The sequence below is a fragment of the Littorina saxatilis genome, linkage group LG9 (assembly GCF_037325665.1).
Source record: "Littorina saxatilis isolate snail1 linkage group LG9, US_GU_Lsax_2.0, whole genome shotgun sequence".
NCBI classification, from domain to species: Eukaryota; Metazoa; Mollusca; class Gastropoda; order Littorinimorpha; family Littorinidae; genus Littorina; species Littorina saxatilis.
In genome coordinates this window covers 57,893,875-57,920,011 of record NC_090253.1, presented here as the reverse complement: position 1 = coordinate 57,920,011, position 26,137 = coordinate 57,893,875, and the positions used below count along the sequence as shown (strand labels likewise).

The window sequence follows — 26,137 nt, the reverse complement described above, 5'->3', positions numbered from 1 at the left end:
AACCATATTAATTTTAATAATCGATCGGCATTTCAAACCCGTTTCTTCTCCACAAGTTTCTTCTGAAAGCACGGTAAGAAAGAAAGAAAGAAAGACAAGTCGCGTAAGGCGAAAATACAATATTTAGTCAAGTAGCTGTCGAACTCACAGAATGAAACTGAACGCAATGCCATTTTACTCGTAGCATCGTCAGGCCACCGCTCATGGCAAAGGCAGTGAAATTGACAAGAAGAGCGGGGTAGTAGTTGCGCTAAGAAGGATAGCACGCTTTTCTGTACCTCTCTTTGTTTTAACTTTCTGAGCGTTTTTAATCCAAACATATCATATCTATATGTTTTTGGAATCAGGAACCGACAAGGAATAAGATGAAAGTGTTTTTAAATTGATTTGGACAATTTAATTTTGATAATAATTTTTATATATTTAATTTTCAGAGCTTGTTTTTAATCCAAATATAACATATTTATATATTTTTGGAATCAGAAAATGATAAAGAATAAGATGTACGTAAATTTGGATCGTTTTATAACAAATTTTGTTTTTTTACAATTTTCAGATTTTTAATGTCCAAACTCACTCATTAGTTTTTAAGCCACCAAGCTGAAATGCAATACCAAACCCCGGCCTTCGTCGAAGATTACTTGACCAAAATTTCAACCAATTTGGTTGAAAAATGAGAGCGTGACAGTGCCGCCTCAACTTTCACGAAAAGCCGGATATGACGTCATCAAAGACATTTATTGAAAAAATGAAAAAAAACGTATGGGGATTTCATACCCAGGAACTCTCATGTCAAATTTCATAAAGATCGGTCCAGTAGTTTGGTCTGAATCGCTCTACACACACAGACAGACAGACAGACAGACACACACACACACACACACACACACACACACACACACACACACATACACCACGACCCTCGTCTCGATTCCCCCCTCTACGTTAAAATATTTAGTCAAAACTTGACTAAATATAAAAAGAAAGACCAACAAACGCACGAACAGATTAGCTTGCGACAGAGAGAGAGAGAGAGAGAGAGAGAGAGAGAGAGAGAGAGAGAGAGAGAGAGAGAGAGAGAGAGAGAGTGCACAGACAGTCAGACAGACAGACAGACAGACAGACAGACAAGTATATTATAGAGCTAGTTGAAAGGAGAAAAATGACATGTAAACAACAACAAACAACAACTTTATAACAACAACAAAAACAAAACAAAACAAAGCAAAACAAAACAAAACAACAACAACAACTTGTGTATGATCAAACGTTCCATTGACAAAACATAACCTTTAATTCCTATATACTATATAACACATCCTTTGTTTTTTAACTTGAATTCTTCTTAAAAAAAATTTTTTAAATGACACACACAGACGGTCTATTCTTCCCTAACAATCTCTCTTATCTCAAATTTTTATTTTATTTTTGGTTTGTGTTTTGTTGTTATTTTTTATTTGCCTTTCAGTTTTGTATGCCATTTCTCACAGACAAATTTTGAATTTGTATCAGAAACAACGTTAAAACGGCTGTACTACTAGACTTAGAGAGTGACTCAGTTAACCAGCATTCAACTGGTTCTGCAGTCTATGGTCTGGCCGTGTAAACAAACAAAATATAATGTTTTACCATATAGTTAGGCATACATCTGATTTTAAAGAATGGTTAACTTGGTTCGATATCAGATCAAAACATCTTCATTTGGAGGGGGCTGTATTTGGCCTGGCACCGTTTGTCGCAGAGCCGAAACTACGGCCAGATGACACACGTGTGTCATTCCGTGCGGTGCCTAGCTTTACTTAGCCCACCATAACGATCATCCGGTTTGTAGTCGTCAGCGACTGCATGTGTTCTATTTGTGGCAGTTTGTGACAATGTTCCGCCTGTAAAGGAGGATGAATCAAGCGGAAAACTTTAAGAATTACACTGTTGTTCAATTACGAAACATTTTGAAGTCCTACGGCTTGCCAACGAGAGGACGGAAGGCCGAATTGGTAAGGGTTATAGGCATGAAAGTTGAAACTGGAAGATGAACATGTTGCATTTACTCGACATTCTGCCTTTCTGGTGCTGATAACACACTAACAGTCACAGAAACAGCATCAGGCTTTGGATGAAGATCGGTAGTTGATCGGTTGTTGATCGGTTAATTTGAATCGTGTTTAAGATACAGAGACCTAGGTCACAGGTGGTTACTTACAAAACAGCGATACTGGTGTCACTGTCAGTGACCACACGTTCGTTGAGACCGACACATTTAACTTTGATCTCATGTTCTGATTAACTTCTGAAGTCTTTGACCGACTTTAGGTTTGGTTAGAGCTTTGCTAACATTTGCAGTTGGATTTTGATTAGAAACGGGTGTATTTTTTATAGTTTTTCTCTCTATCAGGAATCTAGAGTGTGAGTGTAAACACACAAACAAATAGTTTCAAGTTGAGCACTTTCTTTAAAGTTTTAAGGAAAGGTGAGGTTTTAATCCTTATTTGGGGGGTCTTGGGAATTTTTTCAAAGATATTTTATAGTTGGCACGTCATACCATGGGGATGATGTTAGCTACTAGGCTGTTTTTCTCCCCACGCCACAGATTTACGTAAACTAAAGGTTATAGTAACATTCCCTGTATCCTGTCAACTTGTGTTGTTCCTACTAATCCCAGGCAGTTTTGATTTACATTCGAATATCACACCATTTACTGTCAGTCAATTGTATTTTTCAAACTTTGGTCTTGAATTGAGTTTGCAAGGATTGCCTACATATATATTTAACGCAGTCTGTAGGAAATAATGAGTTATGTAGGATGCATACATGATACAGTGAGCCATCTGCAACAGTAGCGTTAATTTGTTTTATCATTACCGCAGTGCCAGGCAACAGGTGTGTGATAAGGATCTCTTGGTTTTTTCCCCATCAGAGGCCTGAGTTAATTAAGTCTTTTTACATTATAAATTATGCTAAGGCAAAAAAAAAAAGTTGTATGTTTCTGGTCACCCGACCCTACCTATTTTTATCCCGCCGACCCTAGTCTAGACTTTTTTTTATTGCATTTGTAAAAAAATAAATTAAAAAAAGCATCAAAAGGAAAGTAACAGACGGCAGACGACACAAGGGGGATAACCCCGCATCCCTTTTGTCTCATTTGTTTTGTAATGTGTTGTCTTTCTCTTTGTATAGTAAGTCCAGTCTCTTTGCGTCACTATATAGTTATTTTCTACCCTGACCAACAACAACAACAAAAATCCCTACCTACCTACCCTATTTTTTGTAGCCATGTTACCAGAAACATACAACTTTTTTTTGTTGGCCTAAGTGAATGGGGAATTTGGAAAAGAGAAGTTGACTACAGCTATTTACCCAAAATTGGATACTATAATTTTGGAGTTAAAAGAAGTGTTCAGTGAACATGTATAAGTGGCCCAGAAACCCATTAATTGTCAATAAATTGGGAAGGAATAGAAAGATCATAGTTGGGATGTTTAGTCCCTGTCAAAGTTACTGGTAGTGACATATCTTTTTCAGAAAACTAACTACGATACTTTTTCATTTTTCAGTTATGGAGTCTGCGAAGCTTTCTTATTTTTCTTTATTTGTATGATAATTGGAGTGTTTGTCATAGACTAGAGATGTTTTGTGTACAACCAGCTTGACTGAGTTTTTTCCCCTAGTATAACAAAATATTGCCCATTTGGTTCATCTTTAATTTACTTTGCTTTTTGCATGTGAAAGTGAACCTGTTAATTTGTGGTACTTTGTTTTGGATTGTTTATAGTAGTTAGTACATTGTACAAGTTTTTTGCAACATTTAATTTTATTGTGGCTGAGCATTGATTTTACCCCCCGCGGGTTAGGGGGAAGAATTTACCCGATGCTTCCCAGCATGTCGTAAGAGGCGACTAACGGATTCTGTTTCTCCTTTTACCCTTGTTAAGTGTTTCTTGTATAGAATATAGTCAATTTTTGTAAAGATTTTAGTCAATCAGTATGTAAGAAATGTTAAGTCCTTTGTACTGGAAACTTGTATTCTCCCAGTAAGGTAATATTGTACTACGTTGCAAGCCCCTGGAGCAAATTTTTGATTAGTGCTTTTGTGAACAAGAAACAATTGGCAAGTGGCTCTATCCCATCTCCCCCCTTTCCCCGTCGCGATATAACCTTCGTGGTTGAAAACGACGTTAAACACCAAATACAGAAAGAAAGAAAGCATTGATTTTTCATACGTGCAAGGAGAGCGGTCTGTTATTCTAAGTGACAAGTAGTTGAAGTGGCAGTACCTGGCAAAGATTTACTTTGTGTTTTAAACGTTTATTGCTTGCTTGTGATTTGTTTGCATGTCTTAATTGGATGTTGTAGTCTTGAGATGTGCATTGGGATTTTTATGTAGATCAGCGTTTGCCCAGAAATTTAGATAATAAGAATAGAACTTGACGTTATTAACCTTTTGCTTTTGTTGTTTTCTCTCTTCACAGACTGTAGTTGTCTTTTGAGTCCAGAAATCTTTCTAAGGGAGAAGAAAAGGTTTGTTCTTTTCCTTTCTTTGTTTTGTCACCACTAGTCGCTTCAGTTGAACATTGTGCAGGGATACATGCGTTTTGCAATGTGGGAGAACATTTTCTGTTTGGGGGAGCTTTTATTACATTGTGTCCTTTAAAGATTATTTTCAGTCTAAAACATTTTTTATTGTGTACCCCACTCTGGATGTTTTCCAATTTCATTTTAAAATTCTTTTGGTTTGTTTTCCTCGAACCCCTCACCCCACCCCCCATCCCCCACCCCCCACCCTACCCATTTAGGTAGCCTTACAATTTGTAGTTTGTTGTTGTGTATCCCTCCTTTTATTTAGTCAACACATTCAGGTTTAATATGAAACATGGTTTAGAAAATGTATGTAAAACAGTAAATGTTATACCCGCATCATTGTTGAGAGCAGTCACACACAAAATGTCACCGTGTTGTTAATACTGTCAGGTAGAGCGGGTGAGACGGCAGCCACACACAGTCTCACAAAATGTCAACGTGTTGTTAATACTGTCAGGTAGAGCGGGTGAGACGGCAGAACATGGCTGCCGCTCGCACCAAAGGGGAGTCTTCGTCTCGTCATCGAACCACCTCGGACTCCAACGGCACCCACAAATCCAAGTCGAACGGCGCGAACGCTGAACGTAAGAGAGTTCAAGAGATGGACAGGATAGAGCGAGAGAAGCTGGTCCTGTGGAAACGCCCCCTCGTCACCCTGCAGTACGCTGTGCTGGAGCTGTGTCTTCTGGCCAGAGACTTTGGTATCAGGTGGGGCATATTTTGAAACTTCATGACTTTTTGCTCCATGTACAGACTACGTACAGAGGAACCCCCCTTTTAAGACCTCCAACAATCTGGGAAAATCTAGTCTTACAATGGGGGTAAATTTACAAAGTTTTTGTACAGACTACGTACGGAGGAACCCCGCTTTTAAGGGCAGGTGGGCCAGTGCACTATGTTTTTTTAAAAATTTGAATGTTTTATTTTGTTTGAATGTTATTTTATGAAAGTAATGAATAAACAATGATAAATGATAGTCACTTTTTGTATTTTGGGTTGCTGGTTTTTGTTTTACGCGACAAAAACAGACAAAACTGTAGTACAGGGGGAAAATAATATTTCAGCAGATATGATTGTCACACTTCTAATTATTGTTATATTTTATCTTTCTGGGTATGCTCTAGGGGATTACGATGCAGATTTTGATTATTATATTTTTATTTGGAGTTAGGGACATTCCTTTGTTACAACCGTCAAACTTTAGGGTAACCCCTGCAAAAATGTTGTTTGAAATAACCTGGTTATGACTGTAATACAATGGCAACAAAATCCTTTCGGAATCCCCCAGAATGTGATATTCTGCACAAACTGCACACAAAATTATTGCTCTAGCTAAATTACAGCCAGAGAAATCGCAACACCACAGATGCAACTGCCGCAAAAATGGCCGACGTGAGAAAAACGACGTTGAAGATAAACTATTCAAATATTGTCTTTATTGACACATAAATATGACACGTTAGACAAAAACACAGACACACATACATTTTAGGTATGTTATGAGACCATTATCTGCCAAACAATTTTAAAAAGGGTTTTGATCAATTTGTAAATTTTGCACCGGCCCACCTCCCCTCAAAATGGGGGTAAATTTACAAAGTTTCTGTACAGAAACTCTGAAAATCAAGGTCTTAAAAAGGGAGTAGTCTTAAAGCCATATGTACTCGATGACTATACACGCTAATTGCTTTACCAACAGCTGGAGACATGCTAAATTAAGTTCCCTGCAAGATATTGTGGTCTAGGACCCCTTAAATGTTGAGATATTTGAATTTTTATTTTGATCTAGATCGTCCTATTTATAGATTTGCCAACAGAGGGAACGTTGACGCAAGGGAAATAACTCCGCGTCTTTGTTGACATCCTCACTTTTTCAGAGGCTAGAACAAGCTGTAATGCATGTATATGGTCCGCGCATGGCGACATATCGTCATTACATGGTCTTATGGTGCGTTTGACATCGATTATGGGCAAACTACACTTTGTAAACACGGGAGCGCGTACATATGCCTTTAAACTGGGAGTTCTTATAAAGGAGGTTCTACGGTGTCGGCAACACTCAACTCAACTCAACTCAACTCAACTCAAATTTATTAATCCATATGGAAATTATATTGTAACAATACTCATTTCCAATCAAAAGAATAAGAATGCATAATAAAAAACATCATAAGAAAATAAGTGAGTATGATTATTATGAGTATGATCACAGTCTCACTAACGCAAACAGTCATCCGTCAAGTCAAGTCTGCCAACACACAACTCACTCACACAACAACAACAGCAACAGCAATACGATTTAACAAAAACCATAATTCCAATAACAAAAAGACGTCCAAGAGTCCACCTCCACATCCACGCACACACAAGGTATACAAAGCACCACATGTCGACTAGAACACCGCACATTTGAACTACGGTAATACAAACTTTACTAAAAATACATACATTACAGATAACCCAGCAACAGAGTACAGTAATAATTATGACAGAGAAACATGATAGAGGCCTCTAACATGTGATTGGTTGAAAGCATGGATAGCTCTGGGAACAAAAGAATTGCAAAAACGTGACGTTCTAGCAACCATAGCCCTCAGTCTACCACTCCTGTCAATGCGTCGAGAGTCAAATTCAGGTTTCAGTGGGTGTGTCTCGTCAGCCAAAATTGAGGTCAGTCGGTCAGTCAGTCGTCTCTGGCAAACTGATTCAATGGTCTCTTGTTTCCTGCCTACAACAGATCCAGCCTTCTTGACTAGCTTTTCTAGCCTGTCACTATCCTGTTTACTAAGGTTACCCCCCCAGCACACACATGCATATATGTCAACACGCTACCAACAATGGACAGATAGAACATCTGCAGGATGTCATTACGAACAGAGAACGATCTAAGCTTCCTTAGACAGTACATGCGCGTGTGCGCTTTCTTCAAGATCCTTCTCATGGCCAGACTCGTCCAAAACAAGGATGCATTCTTTTATCTGTAAAACTAAAGAAGTATACCAGTTGTCTTGAATGTATAAGTTGAAAGGGTCGTCTGCAACATTGAGAGACATACATGCTCTGTCATCTCAGGTACTGTCATGTTTTAGCTTAGTTTGGTAAAGCTTGCCTGCTAGTTTTTGTGTGTAAGGGTGTGAGTACCTTGTCCTTTCTTTGACAGTGACTTTGTGTTGGCCACTGTTTTGTGCTGACTGTAAAATTCAAATGGTGTGTTTGTAGCCTACAAGCAGATTTTGAGTGCTAGCTTTGGCAACCCATTTTTTTTCTGCGGCTTTGTTGTTTGTAAATTTAAACATGTATTACGAGTTTCAACTTATTGAGAGTTGGCTCTTCATGTTTTTGTAATGAGCAAGTTTTTCTGGCTGTGTGTTTGCAGGTTATACCACAGAAAGAAGACGGTGGCCTTGGTTGCATTGGCTCTCCTGCTGTGCTACATGGCGTATCACCTGGAGGGACCACATCAGTCCGTAAGTTGGAGCTGCTGCATAAGGCAAATGTCTATATAACACCTGCAAACAGATCTGAATGTTATTTCAGTAAAATGTCCTTTGAATCAAGATTCTGGATCAGATGTGTTCATTAGTTACAGTGGAACCCCCCTTTCAAGAAACCCCTCCCCCCCCCCGCCCTATTTAATACTCCCTCCACTTTATGACCTTGTTCTTTCAGACTCTCTGTTCATAACCTTTGTAAAATTACCCCATTTTAAAACGCCATCCTTTTTTAGACCCGATTTTCTCAGCTTTTTGGGAGGTCTTAAAAGGGGGGTTCTACTGTATCATTGTGTTGTCGACAGTAACGGTGACTAAAATGGCTGATTTTCATTGTGTTATTCAACTTATTGATTATAGTAATGGTGACTTAATATGTTGATTTTTATTGTGTTATTGATTATAGTAAGGGTAACTTAATATGTTGATTTTTATTGTGTTATTGATTATAGTAAGGGTAACTAAAATGGCTGATTTTCATTGTGTTGTTGACAGTAACGGTGACTGAAATAAGTTGGCTTTCATGATGTTGTTGACAGTAATGGTGATTGAACTGGTTGCAGGTGATCGTGCAGCTAGAGAAGCGGTTACTGTGGTACAGCTACTGGGTAGGCCTTGGGATCCTGTCGTCTGTAGGACTGGGCACCGGCTTACACACGTTCCTCTTGTATCTGGTGAGTCGATCAGAGCAGCTGTGTTTTTGTTCTTCTTCTATCATTTGTCTTCAGCGCTCTTTCTTATGCACCCTGTATCTGTCTTTGTCTCTTTCTGCTTGCGCACACTCACACCTGCATATATGTACACCCAGACACATATTCACACAAGAACACACGCACACATCAAATAGATAAACAGGAATGTAAAAGACTGAACTGCCAGGCTTGCATTTCTCTCTAGATTCCTTCTTCCTTTTCTTCTCATTTCCTGTGTCTTCAACGTACTTGCAAGTGTGTGATATGTGTGCTCATGGTTATATGTGAGTCTATATATATATATACGACTAGTGTCTGTCTGTTCGCGATGCACGGCCAAAGTTCTCGGTGGATCTTTTTCAAATTTGGACACCGTATTCAGCTACACCCCGGACACAATATCATCGATGAGATATTTCAACACGTGCTCTCAGCGCTGTGCGCGCTAAACCGATTTTTTGTGTTTTTGTTTTGTTTTTTTTGTCGGGATCCACTACCAGTAACTCTTCCTTATCTTCTCCAGTGTTTTCAGCCGCGATTATCTCCCTTCCTCCGTGTGGCGTCAATCCATATTCCCGTTACTACGTTACTATTTTTAGAAGGTCACTGCACGTTACTATTTTTAGAAGATCTCCAGTGTTTTGCGCGTTTATCTCCTTTCCTTCGTGCGCCGGCAAAGCCGGCGTACACCCGGCTCTCAGGCGCAGCCTGGTATTTGGCTCTACTTCTTCCCGGCGAAGACGATACCTGGCGAAGCGGGTAATCATCTAGTATAATATATTTGCGCTTCCAAGCTTCTGTTGAGAATGATGTTGACAATATTGTGTGTTGCAGGGTCCCCACATTGCATCCGTCACATTGGCAGCGTATGAATGCAAGTCTGTGGATTTCCCTGAACCTCCCTACCCTAATGAGTGAGTCATAGATCATTTTCTATGTTTTCCATCTGTCCATCGCACTCACAGCAGCAGCTTTCAGGCAGATTCAGACCTGGGAACCCATACGATTTCGCCGTATTTTGTACGCATGATTGTCGAGAATACGCTCAGTACGGTCAGTGGGAAAAAAATACGACGAGAAAAATTCCTGGACTACTTTTCTTCACAAGCCCATCCTGAAGCCGATCCAGTATTTTGGCACATGATTACGTCACTATATTAGCCGCCGGTGAAAAAAATATAATCGGATCGTGTCAATCAATCAAAACAACCAGGCAAACAAAACGAAAGTACGGTATTTGGCGAAATCGACTCCGAGAATAAACAAGTGAAACAAAGAAGAAAAGTGAAAAAGTTTGAAGAAAAATATCACACACATACAATTTGTAACCAACACACACATGTAGTCCCACCCAGAATAAGCTTTTTTGGGATGATTTACGAATTTTGCGCACATTTCGAGCAGACGAAAACACAACATGGCGGCTCTCGCTCCTCCAACTATCGCGAGACACAAAAAAAACGAAATCTCCCGCGCGCGAGATCCTGATACATCCGATGTTTCTCTGTACGCTTGTCACGACGCCTTGTTGACAAACGAAGATTCGCGAAAGAAAGAGAAAAGTGCCGAGCCTTGCGTAGAGAGCTAATAAAGTACCGCTAATCGAGCGAAATGAAAATCCGCGGCGACTTCCATTAGGTGAATGCTATTCAAGTTTAGGTAACGTTTTAGCCGCATCTTTTTATAAGCCGCAATGCGATTTTTTTTTAAAAAGTCGCGGCTTGTAGTCCGTCAAATACGGTACAGTTTGTGTCAGTAAAAATTGAAAAAAGCATTTGTTTTAAATGTATAGGTAAACTTAATTAACGGTGTGACGGACGCGCATGAGGCATGTTTTAATCATGGATGTGCAAACGCTGTGTGGAGTACGCTCATTCTTCTGAAAATACACCAAGTTTGTTTGAGAATACTTTAAGTGCAAAACAGGGGTTCCCAGGTAGTTCTGCAGATTGGTAGAGGCTTTAACTCTGAGGAATCATTGCACATCTGTATAAGCTGTAGTTACGTGTTGATTTGATCTTCATTGCACCTATAGAATAGATAGACGGAGGTGTTCTGTATCATCATTGTTCATGGAACAGGCTTAATTGCCGTTGTCATGTGCAAAATCTGCCAACATTATCTTTCTGTAGGTGTGAAATTGTGTAGCTCTAGTGATTCTCAAGTTGTTTTCCACACACAGCCACTCCCTGAGCGACCAAATTATACTTCTTGTTTTTGTTTTTTCTGTCTTCACATGGTGCCCCTCTTGATGCTGTGCTTGCTAGTTTAAGTTTGTAGTTCACATGGAGTGGGTTGTAAGGGAAGGACAGTGGGGTGCTGAAACTCTTCTATAACTTTAACACAGGGACCAGAGGTGTTGTCGCAAATACTGACTGTATGGTGAGATTTAGAACCTGTAAACAGAGGGCGAGAAAGTCTTGGTAGATCGAATATTAGTGAGTTAGGTGATGGGCCAAAGGAGCTGGTTTGATCTGATTTACGGTAGCTGTCTTCATGCTTTAGTTAATGTCATTGTCAGCAGCCTGTAGCCTTTTTTTTTTTTTTTTTACCATACATATTTTGTACAATTTATTTCATGGATTCACAATGTACAACTTGTCCTGCACACAGGCGTGTCTTTTTGGCTTGTTGTTCTGGTCTTGGTCATTTTACTTATCACTCAGCGACGAAAAACTCAATATTGACAATATCATGGTGTTTGTCACCAGTGGGGGCCTTTCACACACAGAACACCTGTTGCACTGGAGGTGGTGAAAGGCCTTGGAAAGATAGTGAATTGTTATTAAGTTACACTTATACTGAACATCTGTTGCCATAATAGCCATAGTTAGATTGTCACAATATGGGTTTACAAGATAAAAACGCTTTCATACTTACTCAGACTTGACACCTTCTTATTGACTCTCCATTTTTAAATTCAGAACTTTCTTTTTTTTTAGAAAATATTATCTAAACGGGAGTTTCAATCAAGTATGTTATGCACAGGAAATTTGAAAAACCAGGGTCTTACACTAATGGGAGGGGGAGTCATGTTTGGGGGGGAGGGGGGGGGGGGGCATAAAAGTGTGGGTTTCAGTGTATTTCTGCAGGAGGGCTGGCAAACTTGTGTGACAAGTGATTAATTTCCCTGTGGTTTGATCCCACAGATCTCTCTGAAGAGCCAATTGTAACAATCTGGTACAATGCACAGTTGATTTCCATGGCGATGAAGTTGGGGACTGTGCATGACTGGTTGTGATCCCTCACTGATGAAAGCCGTTTTACCCCAGTGTTTATAATTTCGTTCTTGTCACTATAGACATTAAATATCTCATTGTTTCGTTTATGTTATGTCAGTATTGAGGGAAGCTCATTACAGTGAGTACTGTTTGTTGTCAAAGGGTTTATGTTGGCATAGATTGATGTTTTGTTTTGTTTCTTTGTTGTGTTTTTTTGGTCGTGATTTTTTGATTTTGTGTGTGTGGTCATGCTGAGAGCAGCTGGAGAAGAGGCGAAAATGACAAGTAGTATTTTGTCTTGCATGCAGGCTGTGTGGGATTTCAAACCGCTAGCTAGACTTTGGGTGAGCAGTTTTGAAGTGGGCTAGTCTTTACTGTAGATGGAAGATTCCTGAATTGGGGCATAATTTAGGCAGGCAGTTTTCAGAGATGAGATTGTTCCTCTTTGTAGAGGAATTCCTCCTTTTTCACTCCTCTTGGTAGGAAAAGTTTGACTGCACCGCAATGTCATATGTCAATCATGGCCTGTCTTCCTTTAATTCTGGGCTGACAAATCTATGCATATCTTGACATTATGTGTAATTTTGAAACTTTTGAACACAGCAGGAAAAAGTTCCTTAAAATGGTTTAGTTTGTGGTCAAGGGATGTTGCTAACATTTAACTTTCCCTGGTGAATTTGCTAAAATGGCATTTAGCAGTTTGGCAGTTTTCTAAAGTTTAAGGTATTCTCTATGATGTAAATTAGCTCAGCAGAATTCTGCCAAAAGGATGGCAGAATTTTTTGAGATTTGAAAAATCGTTTCAGCGCCTTGTTGATAGCCGACGTGAAACGATGTCCCTCTGGTCCCATGACCCACAGTAGTACTGTGCAACAAGAGAGATCTATTGTGAATGTCATTCATGACCCACAGTAGTACTGTGCAACAAGAGAGATCTATTGTGAATGTCATTCATTCTTATAGACATGGGAAACAGTGCATTGTGTGATGTTTTTGCTGGTCATGCGGAGTGGTATTTTCTATTGTTTTTTGCAAGTCAGCGAGTTTAGACCGAAAGCACTTGGTGTGTTTTTGTTCTTCAACTCATGCTTTTCATTCAGAAATGATAAGCATTGTAATTTAAATGTCTGCCCAGCAGTCCTTAAATTTATATAAAAAAAGTCAGAATTTATTTGATAGTGTCTGATGAGCGATTACCTGGAGGGAGAGTGGAATATTTTTATCTCCTGTCAAAGCTTGCTGTATATGTTTGCAAGGCAGTGATGTACAGCTGTGTAGATTCATGAGAAATAAGCTGCTTGCATGGCTTCATAGTGACAATTTAGCATGGTCAAACATTTTTTTTAAACATTCTGTTGGTTTTTTATAGTTGTTAAATTGTTGGCACTGGGGAAAATGGTCACCACTTTTTGCACATGCTGTGTATTTCAGCAGACTCTTAGGTTTCTTTGGCTTGAAACATTTGATGCTCAACATACTTGCTGGTTTTTGATCCCTTCACTCCTTGACTTGGTGTCATATTATATGCCTTGTGAACTATATAATTATTTAAAATAAACGTCCCCAAGATACTACATTTTTGACCAGGTCTGCTTTCAAGGCCAGTGGTGCTGAGTGGATTAAATACATGTAACTTGTATGGAAATTGTTATGTCTTTGTTTTTACCATTTTCCGTGGATTTACTCATTTTGCAATTTGTTTCTTGTTATTTAATGGGTTTTTTGCGTCAACATGAGGTCCTACCAGATGCAGTTTGTGGTGGTCCCTGCCAAAGATTATTGAGTCACTTGAGAAAAAGTGACCCTATGTAATCGGTCAGTGTTAGTCTGTCCGGCCGGCCGTCCGTAGACACCACCTTAACGTTGGACTTTTCTCGGAAACTATCAAAGCGATCGGGCTCATATTTTGTTTAGTCGTGACCTCCAATGACCTCTACACTTTAACGATGGTTTCGTTGACCTTTGACCTTTTTCAAGGTCACAGGTCAGCGTCAAAGGAAAAATTAGACATTTTATATCTTTTCTCGGAAACTATCAAAGCGATCGGGCTCATATTTTGTTTAGTCGTGACCTCCAATGACCTCTACACTTTAACGATGGTTTCGTTGACCTTTGACCTTTTTCAAGGTCACAGGTCAGCGTCAAAGGAAAAATTAGACATTTTATATCTTTGACAAAGTTCATCGGATGTGATTGAAACTTTGTAGGATTATTCTTTACATCAAAGTATTTACATCTGTAGCCTTTTACGAACGTTATCAGAAAAACAAGGGAGATAACTAGCCTTTTCTGTTCGGCAACACACAACTTAACGTTGGGCTTTTCTCGGAAACTATAAAAGTGACCGGGCTCAAATTTTATGTGAACGTGACTCATTGTGTTGTGAATAGCAATTTCTTCCTGTCCATCTGATGCCTCATATAATATTCAGAACTGCGAAAGTGACTCGATCGAGCGTTTGCTCTTCTTGTTTTTCTAATATTTAGTGATTTGATCATTGATTTTAAAGCATTTGCTGTACCTTTTTAAAGGTCACTGGATCATCATGGCATCGGTGACACGTGATAATGATGGTAGCGGTGATGATGTGTGTGCAGAGTGCTGTGTCCGGAGGAGGAGGGGGAGGCAATGTCCATGTGGATCATCATGAGCAAGGTTCGCATGGAGGCCATTATGTGGGTAAGTGCAACTCTGTGTTTGGTGGTGTTAGACGCCTAAACTGTCCAATCCTTGGTCTTTCTACCAAGATGGCTTTTCTCAAACCCAAGGTGTTCATGGAAGCAGTGTTAGCAAGACTGACCGATCAGAATCTCTCAAAATATCTTAAGAAACTGATTTAGGATCCATCAGAAACAGCTAGCTCTGAAGTACTGCCTTCTCACACTGTTGTTCTTAGTTCAGTTTATGTAATAAGCTGGCTGTACATTTGTAAGCCATGCTGATTTTGTCATATAGAGAATATGCTTTTATTGCACACAGTGTTGGTCTAATTTTCACAAATTGAACACATTCTTATGATGAAGCTATGGACGGGCGCAGTGGCGTGGTGGTAAGATGTCGGCCTCCTAATCGGGAGGTTGTGAGTTTGAATCCTGGTCGCTGCCACCTGGTGGGTTAAGAGTGGAGATTTTTTTTATCTCCCAGGTCAACTTATGTGCAGACCTGCTTGTGACTTAACCCCCTTCGTGTGTACACGCAAGCACAAGACCAAATGCGCACGGAAAAGATCCTGTAATCCATGCTGGAGTTCGGTGGGTTATGGAAACAGGAAAATACCCAGCATGCCTACTCAACGAAAGCGGAGTGAAGCTGACTATGCTCTCAGAGTATAGTTTGGGGAACCCAAATGGGCAAACAAGCTCACACGTAACCAGAAAATTCTGGAACGCTGAAGAAGAAGAAGATGAAACTATCATTGAGTTTGCTTGCGGCATGATGTTACAGTCTGTTTCTTTATTTGACATTGACAATTATTCAGGGTGCAGGGACAGCCATTGGAGAGTTGCCTCCATACTTCATGGCGCGCACGGCCAGACTGTCGGGCACAGACATGGAGGACGATGAGTTTGAAGAACTGGAGGAGCTCATGCACGAGAAAAAAGAACATCCTAATGAACTTGTGAGTTCATTTTCATTTTCATGACCATTCTTTTGGGACTAAAAGACGCAACATTTTCTTTCAACTTAAATCATGGAAAAGGGTCAGACCAATGCGTCAGAAAATAGTCTGAGTCGGTGACCATGAAAGGAGGAGGCCTGTGAAGAAGACTGTTGGCTTGGGAAAAGTACAGATATAAAGGCCCAGAATGTTTAGAATAGAAGAGCTTGACAAGCATGGTCAAGTTTCAGAATTTAGTTGAACACTTTCAGTGTTTTTTGTTTTGTTTCTGTCTTTGCAGATACACATGAGATAGAAAATGTCAAATGTTCATGTTGTTTTTCGTGCAGGGTTTGATGGAGCGAGCCAAGCTGTCGGTGCACAGCATGGTGCACAGAGCCGGCTTTTTTGGCATCCTGGCCTGTGCCTCGGTGAGTATACGCTGTCTGTAGCACAAGTGGATCATCTTACAAGTACTGCTCGCTCCTTATTGTCTGTTGACATTCGTTTGCAACTGGTTTCTTCCCTTTGTAAACCGAGCATAAGGCATCATTGCAAAAAACCACTTCAAACAGCCTGTAGAATGTTATTGTCCAAACCAGATGGAATTCTTTGTAGGAATTTAACTCTTTTATGTGAAATGATGTCAGTGCCACTGAAAATAGCAGCAGTAACGGGAGAATAGCACCAGTAACGAGAGAATAGCAGCAGTAACGGGAAAATAGCAGCAGTAACGGGAGAATAGCAGCAGTAACGAGAGAATAGCAGCAGTAACTGAAAATAGCAGCAGAAACGGGAGAATAGCAGCAGTAACGGGAAAATAGCAGCAGTAACGGGAGAATAGCAGCAGTAACGGGAGAATAGCAGCAGTAACGGGAGAATAGCAGCAGTAACGGGAAAATAGCAGCAGTAACGGGAGAATAGCAGCAGTAACGGGAAAATAGCAGCAGTAACAGGAAAATAGCGGCAGTAACGGGAAAATAGCAGCAGTAACGAGAGAATAGCAGCAGTAACAGGAAAATAGCAGCAGTAACGGGAGAATAGCAGCAGTAACAGGAAAATAGCAGCAGTAACGGGAGAATAGCAGCAGTAACAGGAAAATAGCGGCAGTAACGGGAGAATAGCAGCAGTAACGGGAAAATAGCAGCTGTTATTAAGTCACTTCAAACAGTGAGATCCATAGAGTTTAGAGCACACAAACGTGAACTGAGCGGTTTGGTGGTGTAATAATCAATTTTTAATGCATTATTAGAATAATCAGATTTAGGTAGCTGGCTCAGTGTCAGAAAATGCTACAATTTGTACCTGAAACTTTCATTCATGTACGGATATAAAACTTACTGAAAAAAAGTTGTGGTTCAGACAATTTGTATGGATTCTCTTCATATTACACAACACTTGAAACCTAATCATTAACCACTTGAATACTTACCTGCTGTGCAACAGCCTAGTGGAAAAGCAGCTGTACGAGAATTTGGTGGAAAAATAAAAAAAATAAAAAAGCACACACAAAATCTGTAAACTGGTATAAACATTGATTTTTTGTACATTTCGCATTTTTGTTTGTTTTCTACAAAATACATAACAACTGAGAATGGCTGGCATATCTTCCGAGTCGCATCCTGTTTTTGACCTTCTCTGTACAGTGTGATTTCTTCATTCAGTGAAATTGTCATGTGCATGATGTCATTGTTTGTTGTGCACAGATTCCCAACCCGCTGTTTGACCTGGCGGGCATCACTTGCGGTCACTTCCTCATCCCCTTCTGGACGTTCTTCGGGGCCACGCTCATCGGCAAGGCCATCATCAAAATGCATATACAAGTCAGTACCCTGCTCTGCTATTTCATTGTCATACTTTCGTGTGTCCCGTGATAAGCAACCCTGAAAGTGGTAGGTATTTTACTCGCATCTGGCGAGTAGAAATGTTCATCTACTCACCAAATGCGAGTAAAGTTGCTAAAACAAATGGTTCGTTTGACGAATTAAATTTGGTCACACAAATGCATGGATGGAGAAGATCTAGCAAGGATAGTTGAGGCAGGACACAGGAGATTTTAGAGCAATGTTTAGACGGGCGCTGTGGCGGGGTGGTAAGACGTCGGCCTCTTAATCGGAAGGTCGAGGGTTCGAATCCCGGCTGCGGCCGCCTGATGGGTTAAGTGTGGAGATTTTTCCGATCTCCCAGGTCAACTTATGTGCAGACCTGCTAGTGGCTTATCCCCCTTCGTGTGTACACGCAAGCACAAGACCAAGTGCGCACGGACAAGATCCTGTAATCCATGTCAGAGTTCGGTGGGTTATAGAAACACGAAAATACCCAGCATGCTTCCTCCGAAAGCGGCGTATGGCTGCCTAAACGGCGGGGTAAAAACGGTCATACACGTAAAATTCCACTCGTGCAAAAACACGAGTGTACGCGGGAGTTTCAGCCCACAAACGCAGAAGAAGAAGAAGAAGAGCAATGTTTTATTCAGCCATGTTGTTTCACTGATGTGAAAATAATGGATAGCTCACAGCCAATGAAACAGCGTAACCAGAGTGCCGCCATCTTACTGCACCGTACCACACTGACAAATAGGTCAAAGGGAAATAATCGTAGTTTTGAGAGTTGACAGCAGTTTTCTTTCGCTGTATCGAACGGTGTCCCAAGATGGCGGATCCAGTGGCGTCAATGTTTTGATAGCCAATAAGAGGGGACACGCTATCCATATATTTTTAGATCAGTGTGTTGATTCAAGGGAAGGGAAGTTACTCCCTAATTACAGGGTACGTTCCATAAGTAGTTGTCTCCCATTTACTGATCTTGGAACCAAAAGATGGAACATTGGACAGAATGTCACAACAGCAACATTATATGCAACATAACAAGTATGTTCAAGTACCTCCCCGCCTGAACTGAACTTCTAGTGCAAGATTTTGATAATAAATCGTATTGTCATCATTTTCACGAGTTTTCATTCACAAACACCTGGTAAATAAATCTCATGTTCCCCATGCAATAACTCGAGGTGGTGAATGGGTTTGAGCTTTCATGTGAAACGTGGATTGTCAAAGTAAAAGCCAATCAGGATGATTGTTTGATGTGTGGAACCATCGTGGCTTTGGATTTGTGTTTCCGAGGACAACGATTGTAAGCATTCACTCTCAAAGACCCAATCAATGTTGATAATTACCGCGGCGACTCATGGTCAATTTGCAACTTATCTCTGTAATCGCAAAATCCACAACGAAAAGTCATAAACACTTAAAAGAAAAGAAATATGCTCAACACTTACTGAATTCACAGGTATGATCGCAGCTCTGTACATTTTCAGACTGGAAGAAAAGCGTCGACAAGCTACGTTTGACGTCACATACAAGTTTGACGTGTTATCTCGTGCTACTGTGACGATGCTTTGTGGCCCGGAGTTGGATTCTAAAAATTCGTCTCCCTGTGGGTTATTGTGCATTTTGTTGCACAACCAAAATGATGACAAAAACGATGTTTGGTAGCTCGTTGTCAGACTAGCACTTTGTTCTTGGTCCTTGGGGAGCATATCGCCTTTTGTCTCATATTTATCAACCGCGCCCTTTGGCCTTGGTCGATAAAGATGAAACAAAAGACGATATGGTCCCCTTGGACCAACAAAAAAGCTGGTCTGTCAACAAGCCACCAAACATCTTATAATGTTCATGAATGACATTTTTCTCTGATTTCTGTTCCAGAAAATGTTCGTGATATTTTTGTTCAGCGTCCACCATGTAGAAAAAGTGATACAGTTGATGGGGTGAGTAGATTAACAAAATAGCCGGTGTATGAGTGCTTGTATGTGTGTGAGTGTGTGTTTATGGCTTTAATACATTTTCAAAGCTCCAGACTTCATCTTTAGATCACCATTTTCCATCATTTGTGGCTCACCTGAGTAATCAGCAGTTTATGATTTAATGATGTCATGGCAGCAGACCTGGGAACCCGTACGATTTTGTTGTATTTTATACGCATGATTGTCTAGAATATGATCAGTACGGTCAGTGGACAAAAAATATGACGAGAATAATTCCTAGGCTTCTTTTTCTTCACAAGCGCATCTCGAAGCGGATCCAGTACTTTGACACATGATTGCAGTTTTTGAGTCACTTGAGAAAATGTGACTCTATGTAATCGGTCAGTGTTAGTCTGTCCGGCCGGCCGGCCGGCCGTCCGTAGACACCACCTTAACGTTGGACTTTTCTCGGAAACTATCAAAGCGATCGGGCTCATATTTTGTTTAGTCGTGACCTCCAATGACCTCTACACTTTAACGATGGTTTCGTTGACCTTTGACCTTTTTCAAGGTCACAGGTCAGCGTCAAAGGAAAAATTAGACATTTTATATCTTTGACAAAGTTCATCGGATGTGATTGAAACTTTGTAGGATTATTCTTTACATCAAAGTATTTACATCTGTAGCCTTTTACGAACGTTATCAGAAAAACAAGGGAGATAACTAGCCTTTTCTGTTCGGCAACACACAACTTAACGTTGGGCTTTTCTCGGAAACTATAAAAGTGACCGGGCTCAAATTTTATGTGAACGTGACTCATTGTGTTGTGAATAGCAATTTCTTCCTGTCCATCTGATGCCTCATATAATATTCAGAACTGCGAAAGTGACTCGATCGAGCGTTTGCTCTTCTTGTCAGTGAACATTGAAAGTAGCTTTTGTTTTAAATGTATAAGTGTATAAGTGAACTTAAAGGTACTGAACTTGTCAAATCCAGGTGCACGGAGCCGCTGGGGCTTTTAGTCATACCTCAGGCAGCTATCCGTTAGAAGAACTACCAAGTTTCATTGACTTGCACCCAAAGAGTCAAGAACTGCGATTTTTTTTGACTCACATGCGAAGCAAAAGTGAGTCTATGTGCTCACCCGAGTCGTCCGTCCGGAAAACTTTAACGTTGGATATTTCTTGGACACTATTCAGTCTATCAGTACCAAATTTGGCAAGATGGTGTATGATGACAAGGCCCCAAAAAGCATACATAGCATCTTGACCTTGCTTCAAGGTCAAGGTCGCAGGGGCCATAAATGTTGTCTAAAATACAGCTATTTTTCACATGTTTCCCATTTTTGAGTCACTTGAGAAAAAGTGACTCTATGTAATCGGTCAGTGTTAGTCTGTCCGGCCGGCCGTCCGGCCGGCCGTCCGGCCGGCCGTCCGGCCGTCCGTAGACACCACCTTAACGTTGGACTTTTCTCGGAAACTATCAAAGCGATCGGGCTCATATTTTGTTTAGTCGTGACCTCCAATGACCTCTACACTTTAACGATGGTTTCGTTGACCTTTGACCTTTTTCAAGGTCACAGGTCAGCGTCAAAGGAAAAATTAGACATTTTATATCTTTGACAAAGTTCATCGGATGTGATTGAAACTTTGTAGGATTATTCTTTACATCAAAGTATTTACATCTGTAGCCTTTTACGAACGTTATCAGAAAAACAAGGGAGATAACTAGCCTTTTCTGTTCGGCAACACACAACTTAACGTTGGGCTTTTCTCGGAAACTATAAAAGTGACCGGGCTCAAATTTTATGTGAACGTGACTCATTGTGTTGTGAATAGCAATTTCTTCCTGTCCATCTGATGCCTCATATAATATTCAGAACTGCGAAAGTGACTCGATCGAGCGTTTGCTCTTCTTGTCTCTGAAGTTTTTGAGATTGAATACCTCACCTATATATGATATATAGGGCAAAGTAAGCCCCATCTTTTGATACCAGTTTGGTTTACCTTGCTTCAAGGTCAAGGTCACAGGAGCTCTTCAAAGTTGGATTGTATACATATTTTGAAGTGACCTTGACCCTGAACTATGGAAGATAACTGTTTCAAACTTAAAAATTATGTGGGGCACATGTTATGCTTTCACCATGAGACACATTTGGTCACATATGATCAAGGTCAAGGTCACTTTGACCCTTATGAAATGTGACCAAAATAAGATAGTGAACCACTAAAAGTGACCATATCTCATGGTAGAAAGAGCCAATAAGCACCATTGTACTTCCTATGTCTTGAATTAACAGCTTTGTGTTGCATGACCTTGGATGACCTTGAGCTTGGGTCAAGGTCACATGTATTTTGGTAGGAAAAATGTGTAAAGCAGTTCTTAGTGTATGATGTCATTGCTAGATTTAGTTATTTGACCTTGACCCTGAAGGTCAAGGTCATGTAAAGGTCAAGGTCAAGCATGTGAGTCGTATGGGCTTTGCCCTTCTTGTTTACGAATTAATTTCGTACTCGGACCCGGCTGGTCTTGGCCTATTTTTGGATCTGAATTTAGATCAGGTAGATCACCTCATCATGCACAAAAAGACACGTCACTAGCAAACTATGTCAGACGTCATCATGAGTTTGTGTAAAACAAAATGGAGGCCGGAATCACTCAGTTGAATCGAACTCCGACCAAACACCACGTAATAACTAGGTTAATTAATGCACTCGCGTGAACAAGAAACTGTCGAGCTTCATATATGTCGTCGTTGGGTAGTTTTGGGTTTGTTTTTCTACCATAGGAGGATTTTTGAACTGTAAATGCACTCTGTTGCAACAAAAACGCAAAACGAAGGCTGTGAGCTGCACTGTGCCTTTAATTAACGGTGTGACGGAGGCGAGTGAAGCATGTTTGAAACATGGATGTGCAAATGTGTGAAGTACGCTCAATTTTTCTGAAAATACACCAAGTTTGTTTGAGAATAATCCAAGTGCAAAATAGGGGTTCCCAGGTCTGTGGCAGGTAAAAGTCTTGACACCAAGAACACATTGTAAGCCTAATGATTTGTGTGTTGCAGTGTGATACCAAGGGTGGGTCAAAGCATGCAGGCTCCCTTCCGAGAGTGGCTGGAGAAGCAGAGACAGAAACTTCATCATAAGGCTGGCACGCAGCAAGCTGAGGGAGTAAGTGGCATTGTTCTGCATGGAGCGCTCTTGATGTCTGGTGTGTGTGTGTGTGTTGGTGTGTGTGTGTGTGTCTATGTGTGTCTATGTGTGCGTCTATGTGTGTCTGTGTGTGCGTCTGTGTGTGTGTGTGTGTGTGTGTGTGTGTGTGTGTGTGTGTGTGTGTGTGTGTGTGTGTGTGTGTCCATCATAAGCCTGGAACACAGCAAGCAGAGGGAGTAAGTGAATTTGTTCTGTGTGTAGGTGTGTGTGTGGGTGTGTGTGATTTGCTCTTGATTTTATTTTTTATTTAATTTAATGTATTTATTTGTTGTTGCAGGGAGGCAGTATTCTGTCCTGGGTGTTTGAGAAACTGGTGATGGTGATGGTGGTCTACTTTGTCCTGTCAATCATCAATTCCTCCGCCCAGTCCTACCACAAGCGGCTGTGTCGTGCCAAACACTCGCTGGAGAAGGCCGGTGTCACCAACTACACGCGTGTCATTAAGAGCAGCAAGGTCAAGGACTGAAACATATAATTCTCGCAGACTGGCTAATATCAAGCAATACTTTGAGCGAGAAAAAAGAGACCAAAAAAGCAGTGTTTTAAAATGAGAGAGGAAATAAAGAACACCTGCAAAGCAAAAGACATACATGTCCGTGGTAAGGGTTTATGTGTCTTCAATTTGTGTTGTATTTAAGTTACGTAGTAAATGTAATTGAATTTTTTTAACATGATGTTTTTCCCTTCTACAAAATGATGTCTATGAACCATGGCCAGACTTTATGTCACCTGATGTTTGTGTGTGTGTGTGTGTTTTTTAAATGGAACAGATGGACGTTGGAATAGACTGCATTTGCAGAGGATAAGTTTGAACAGAGGAATAAGTGGTACAAAATTGGGATGAATATAATATATATTTAAGCAGAGAAATTTCAGATACGGTAGATAAGTCGAACTGATCGAATGGATGAATCAAAATTGACTGAATTAAATTTGGAAAAACAAGTGCATCTGATCGTTTCTGTTCATACACCATTTAATGAACTTTTGTTGTCAGTCGTAAGATGCGTTTGTGCTAATAGCAGTAAATTTTGAATGGTCCAACAGCACTTTATTAATTGCATGTAATACATTATAAGCCTTAAATTAGGTGGGAGTACATCTTGTCTCTTAAAGTTGCACTCTCCCTTAATCTTCTGAGAAAGCTCTTTAATTTCAAAATGTGTCGTTTGTTCAAAGGCTCTGTGTCATGGTTGGTGGAGTTTGCTGTTGGAAACACAGTTAATATTCCTGATATTCAGTGAGATATTCAGGGGTGTTTGTTTGTCTTCTGTGCTAGTGTGGAGTAGTCTTAATTTATTTCTGAGCAGTGTTTTTCCGGAAGTGTGTGATCCAGTTCATCTCTGCTGAATTGTTGAGTCTATGTGTGTGTCTGTCTTGGTTACCTTTGTGTCATTACTTTGTTTACCCCCCGCGGGTTAGGGGGAAGAATTTACCCGATGCTCCCCAGCATGTCGTAAGAGGCGACTAACGGATTCTGTTTCTCTTTTAACCCTTGTTAAGTGTTTCTTGTATAGAATATAGTCAATTTTTGTAAAGATTTTAGTCAAGCAGTATGTAAGAAATGTTAAGTCCTTTGTACTGGAAACTTGCATTCTCCCAGTAAGGTAATATATTGTACTACGTTGCAAGCCCCTGGAGCAAATTTTTGATTAGTGCTTTTGTGAACAAGAAACAATTGACAAGTGGCTTTATCCCATCTTCCCCCTTTCCCCGTCGCGATATAACCCTTCGTGGTTGAAAACGACGTTAAACACCAAATAAAGAAAGAAATATTGCTTTGTTTGATTACCAGATTAATGTAACTCATTTACATCATGTCCAGCTTTCACTTTTGACAGATTTTTCAATGGTGACTGCAAACATCAGTTTCATCAATTCTGCCCATGAGTTACTGATTCAAACCCTAAAACTTTCAGACTACTGTTGTACAAATTAAAAGAATCAAGGAAGGTTACATTTATGGAAGATTTGATTTTAAACAAAACGAAGCATTCACAAGAACTATTGTCTATCCAACCAACAAGTCATCAACAACCGACTAAAAGTGATGGAAAGTGGTATATGTACTGTTTCCAAAATGGATGAAGCAAAATGATTTTTCCCCTGTCTATTTTGTAAGCACACAAAAATTCAGACATAATATATTATGTCACAAATTCAGACATTCAGACATATTATTATGTCAAAAATTCAGACATATTATGTCACAGTACCATTTACCATCATAACAATGCTGAAGTTGAGTCATATGTGCAGTTGCTGTTGTTTAAAGAGAGTTAATGACTGCATGATGCTGCATCTTATTTTTGATATTTACTAATTTGTTATTGGGATAGCGGGAAAGAAGTTGATATTTTGCAAGCTGAAATCAAAACATTTCACTGAGTGGTACAGCTATATGAGGGGTCGATCATCTCAAAACACATCGGGAGAGAGTCAAAAAGAAAAATTCATTTTTGACTCACATGCGAAGCAAAAGTGAGTCTATGTACTCACCCGAGTCGTCCGTCCGTCCGGCCGTCCGTCCGGCCGTCCGTCCGGCCGGCCGTCCGTCCGGCCGGCCGTCCGGCCGTCCGGAAAACTTTAACGTTGGATATTTCTTGGACACTATTCAGTCTATTAGTACCAAATTTGGCAAGATGGTGTATGATGACAAGGCCCCAAAAAACATACATAGCATCTTGACCTTGCTTCAAGGTCAAGGTCGCAGGGGCCATAAATGTTGTCTAAAAACCAGCTATTTTTCACATTTTTCACATTTTCTCTGAAGTTTTTGAGATTGAATACCTCACCTATATATGATATATAGGGCAAAGTAAGCCCCATCTTTTGATACCAGTTTGGTTTACCTTGCTTCAAGGTCAAGGTCACAGGGGCTCTTCAAAGTTGGATTGTATACATATTTTGAAGTGACCTTGACCCTGAACTATGGAAGATAACTGTTTCAAACTTAAAAATTATGTGGGGCACATGTTATGCTTTCATCATGAGACACATTTGGTCACATATGATCAAGGTCAAGGTCTCTTTGACCCTTATGAAATGTGACCAAAATAAGGTAGTGAACCACTAAAAGTGACCATATCTCATGGTAGAAAGAGCCAATAAGCACCATTGTACTTCCTATGTCTTGAATTAACAGCTTTGTGTTGCATGACCTTGGATGACCTTGACCTTGGGTCAAGGTCACATGTATTTTGGTAGGAAAAATGTGTAAAGCAGTTCTTAGTGTATGATGTCATTGCTAGGTTTAGGTCAAGCATGTGAGTCGTATGGGCTTTGCCCTTCTTGTTATTTTTAAACAAGACTACTTATGAAGAAGACCAAAACACAACATCAACGGAAAACTAGAAACAACTGAAGAACAAGGATGCAACAAGGGGAGGAGAAGAGAACAGCTAATCCGTACAACGCGAGCAGACGACATGCAGCTTTTCTTTCTTTATTTATTTGGTGTTTAACGTCGTTTTCAACCGTTCAAGGTTATATCGCGACGGGGAAAGGGGGGGAATGGGATAGAGCCACTTGTTAATTGTTTCTTGTTCACAAAAGCACTAATCAAAAAATTGCTCCAGGGGCTTGCAACGTAGTACAATGTAT

At 40.3% G+C, this 26,137-nt stretch overlaps 1 protein-coding gene across 3 annotated transcripts; it reads left to right on the top strand.

The window, feature by feature from the left end:
• Positions 1 to 1,794: 1,794 nt before the first annotated feature.
• Positions 1,795 to 25,831, top strand: LOC138976589 (vacuole membrane protein 1-like). Of its 3 annotated transcripts, XM_070349440.1 has the most exons (14): positions 1,797 to 1,994; positions 4,467 to 4,515; positions 5,033 to 5,283; positions 7,952 to 8,042; positions 8,630 to 8,740; positions 9,593 to 9,672; positions 12,098 to 12,118; positions 14,577 to 14,658; positions 15,458 to 15,598; positions 15,928 to 16,008; positions 17,284 to 17,400; positions 19,285 to 19,346; positions 22,387 to 22,492; positions 22,812 to 25,831. In XM_070349440.1, exons 3-14 carry the CDS (start codon positions 5,057 to 5,059, stop codon positions 22,998 to 23,000), a joined length of 1,308 nt encoding a protein of 435 aa, XP_070205541.1. In that variant the 5' UTR covers positions 1,797 to 1,994; positions 4,467 to 4,515; positions 5,033 to 5,056; the 3' UTR covers positions 23,001 to 25,831. The 3 variants fall into 3 exon arrangements, with proteins under 3 accessions (XP_070205539.1, XP_070205540.1, XP_070205541.1); XM_070349438.1 differs by lacking the exon at positions 4,467 to 4,515 and having other exon boundaries at positions 1,795 to 1,994; XM_070349439.1 differs by lacking the exons at positions 4,467 to 4,515; positions 12,098 to 12,118 and having other exon boundaries at positions 1,795 to 1,994.
• Positions 25,832 to 26,137: the final 306 nt, after the last annotated feature.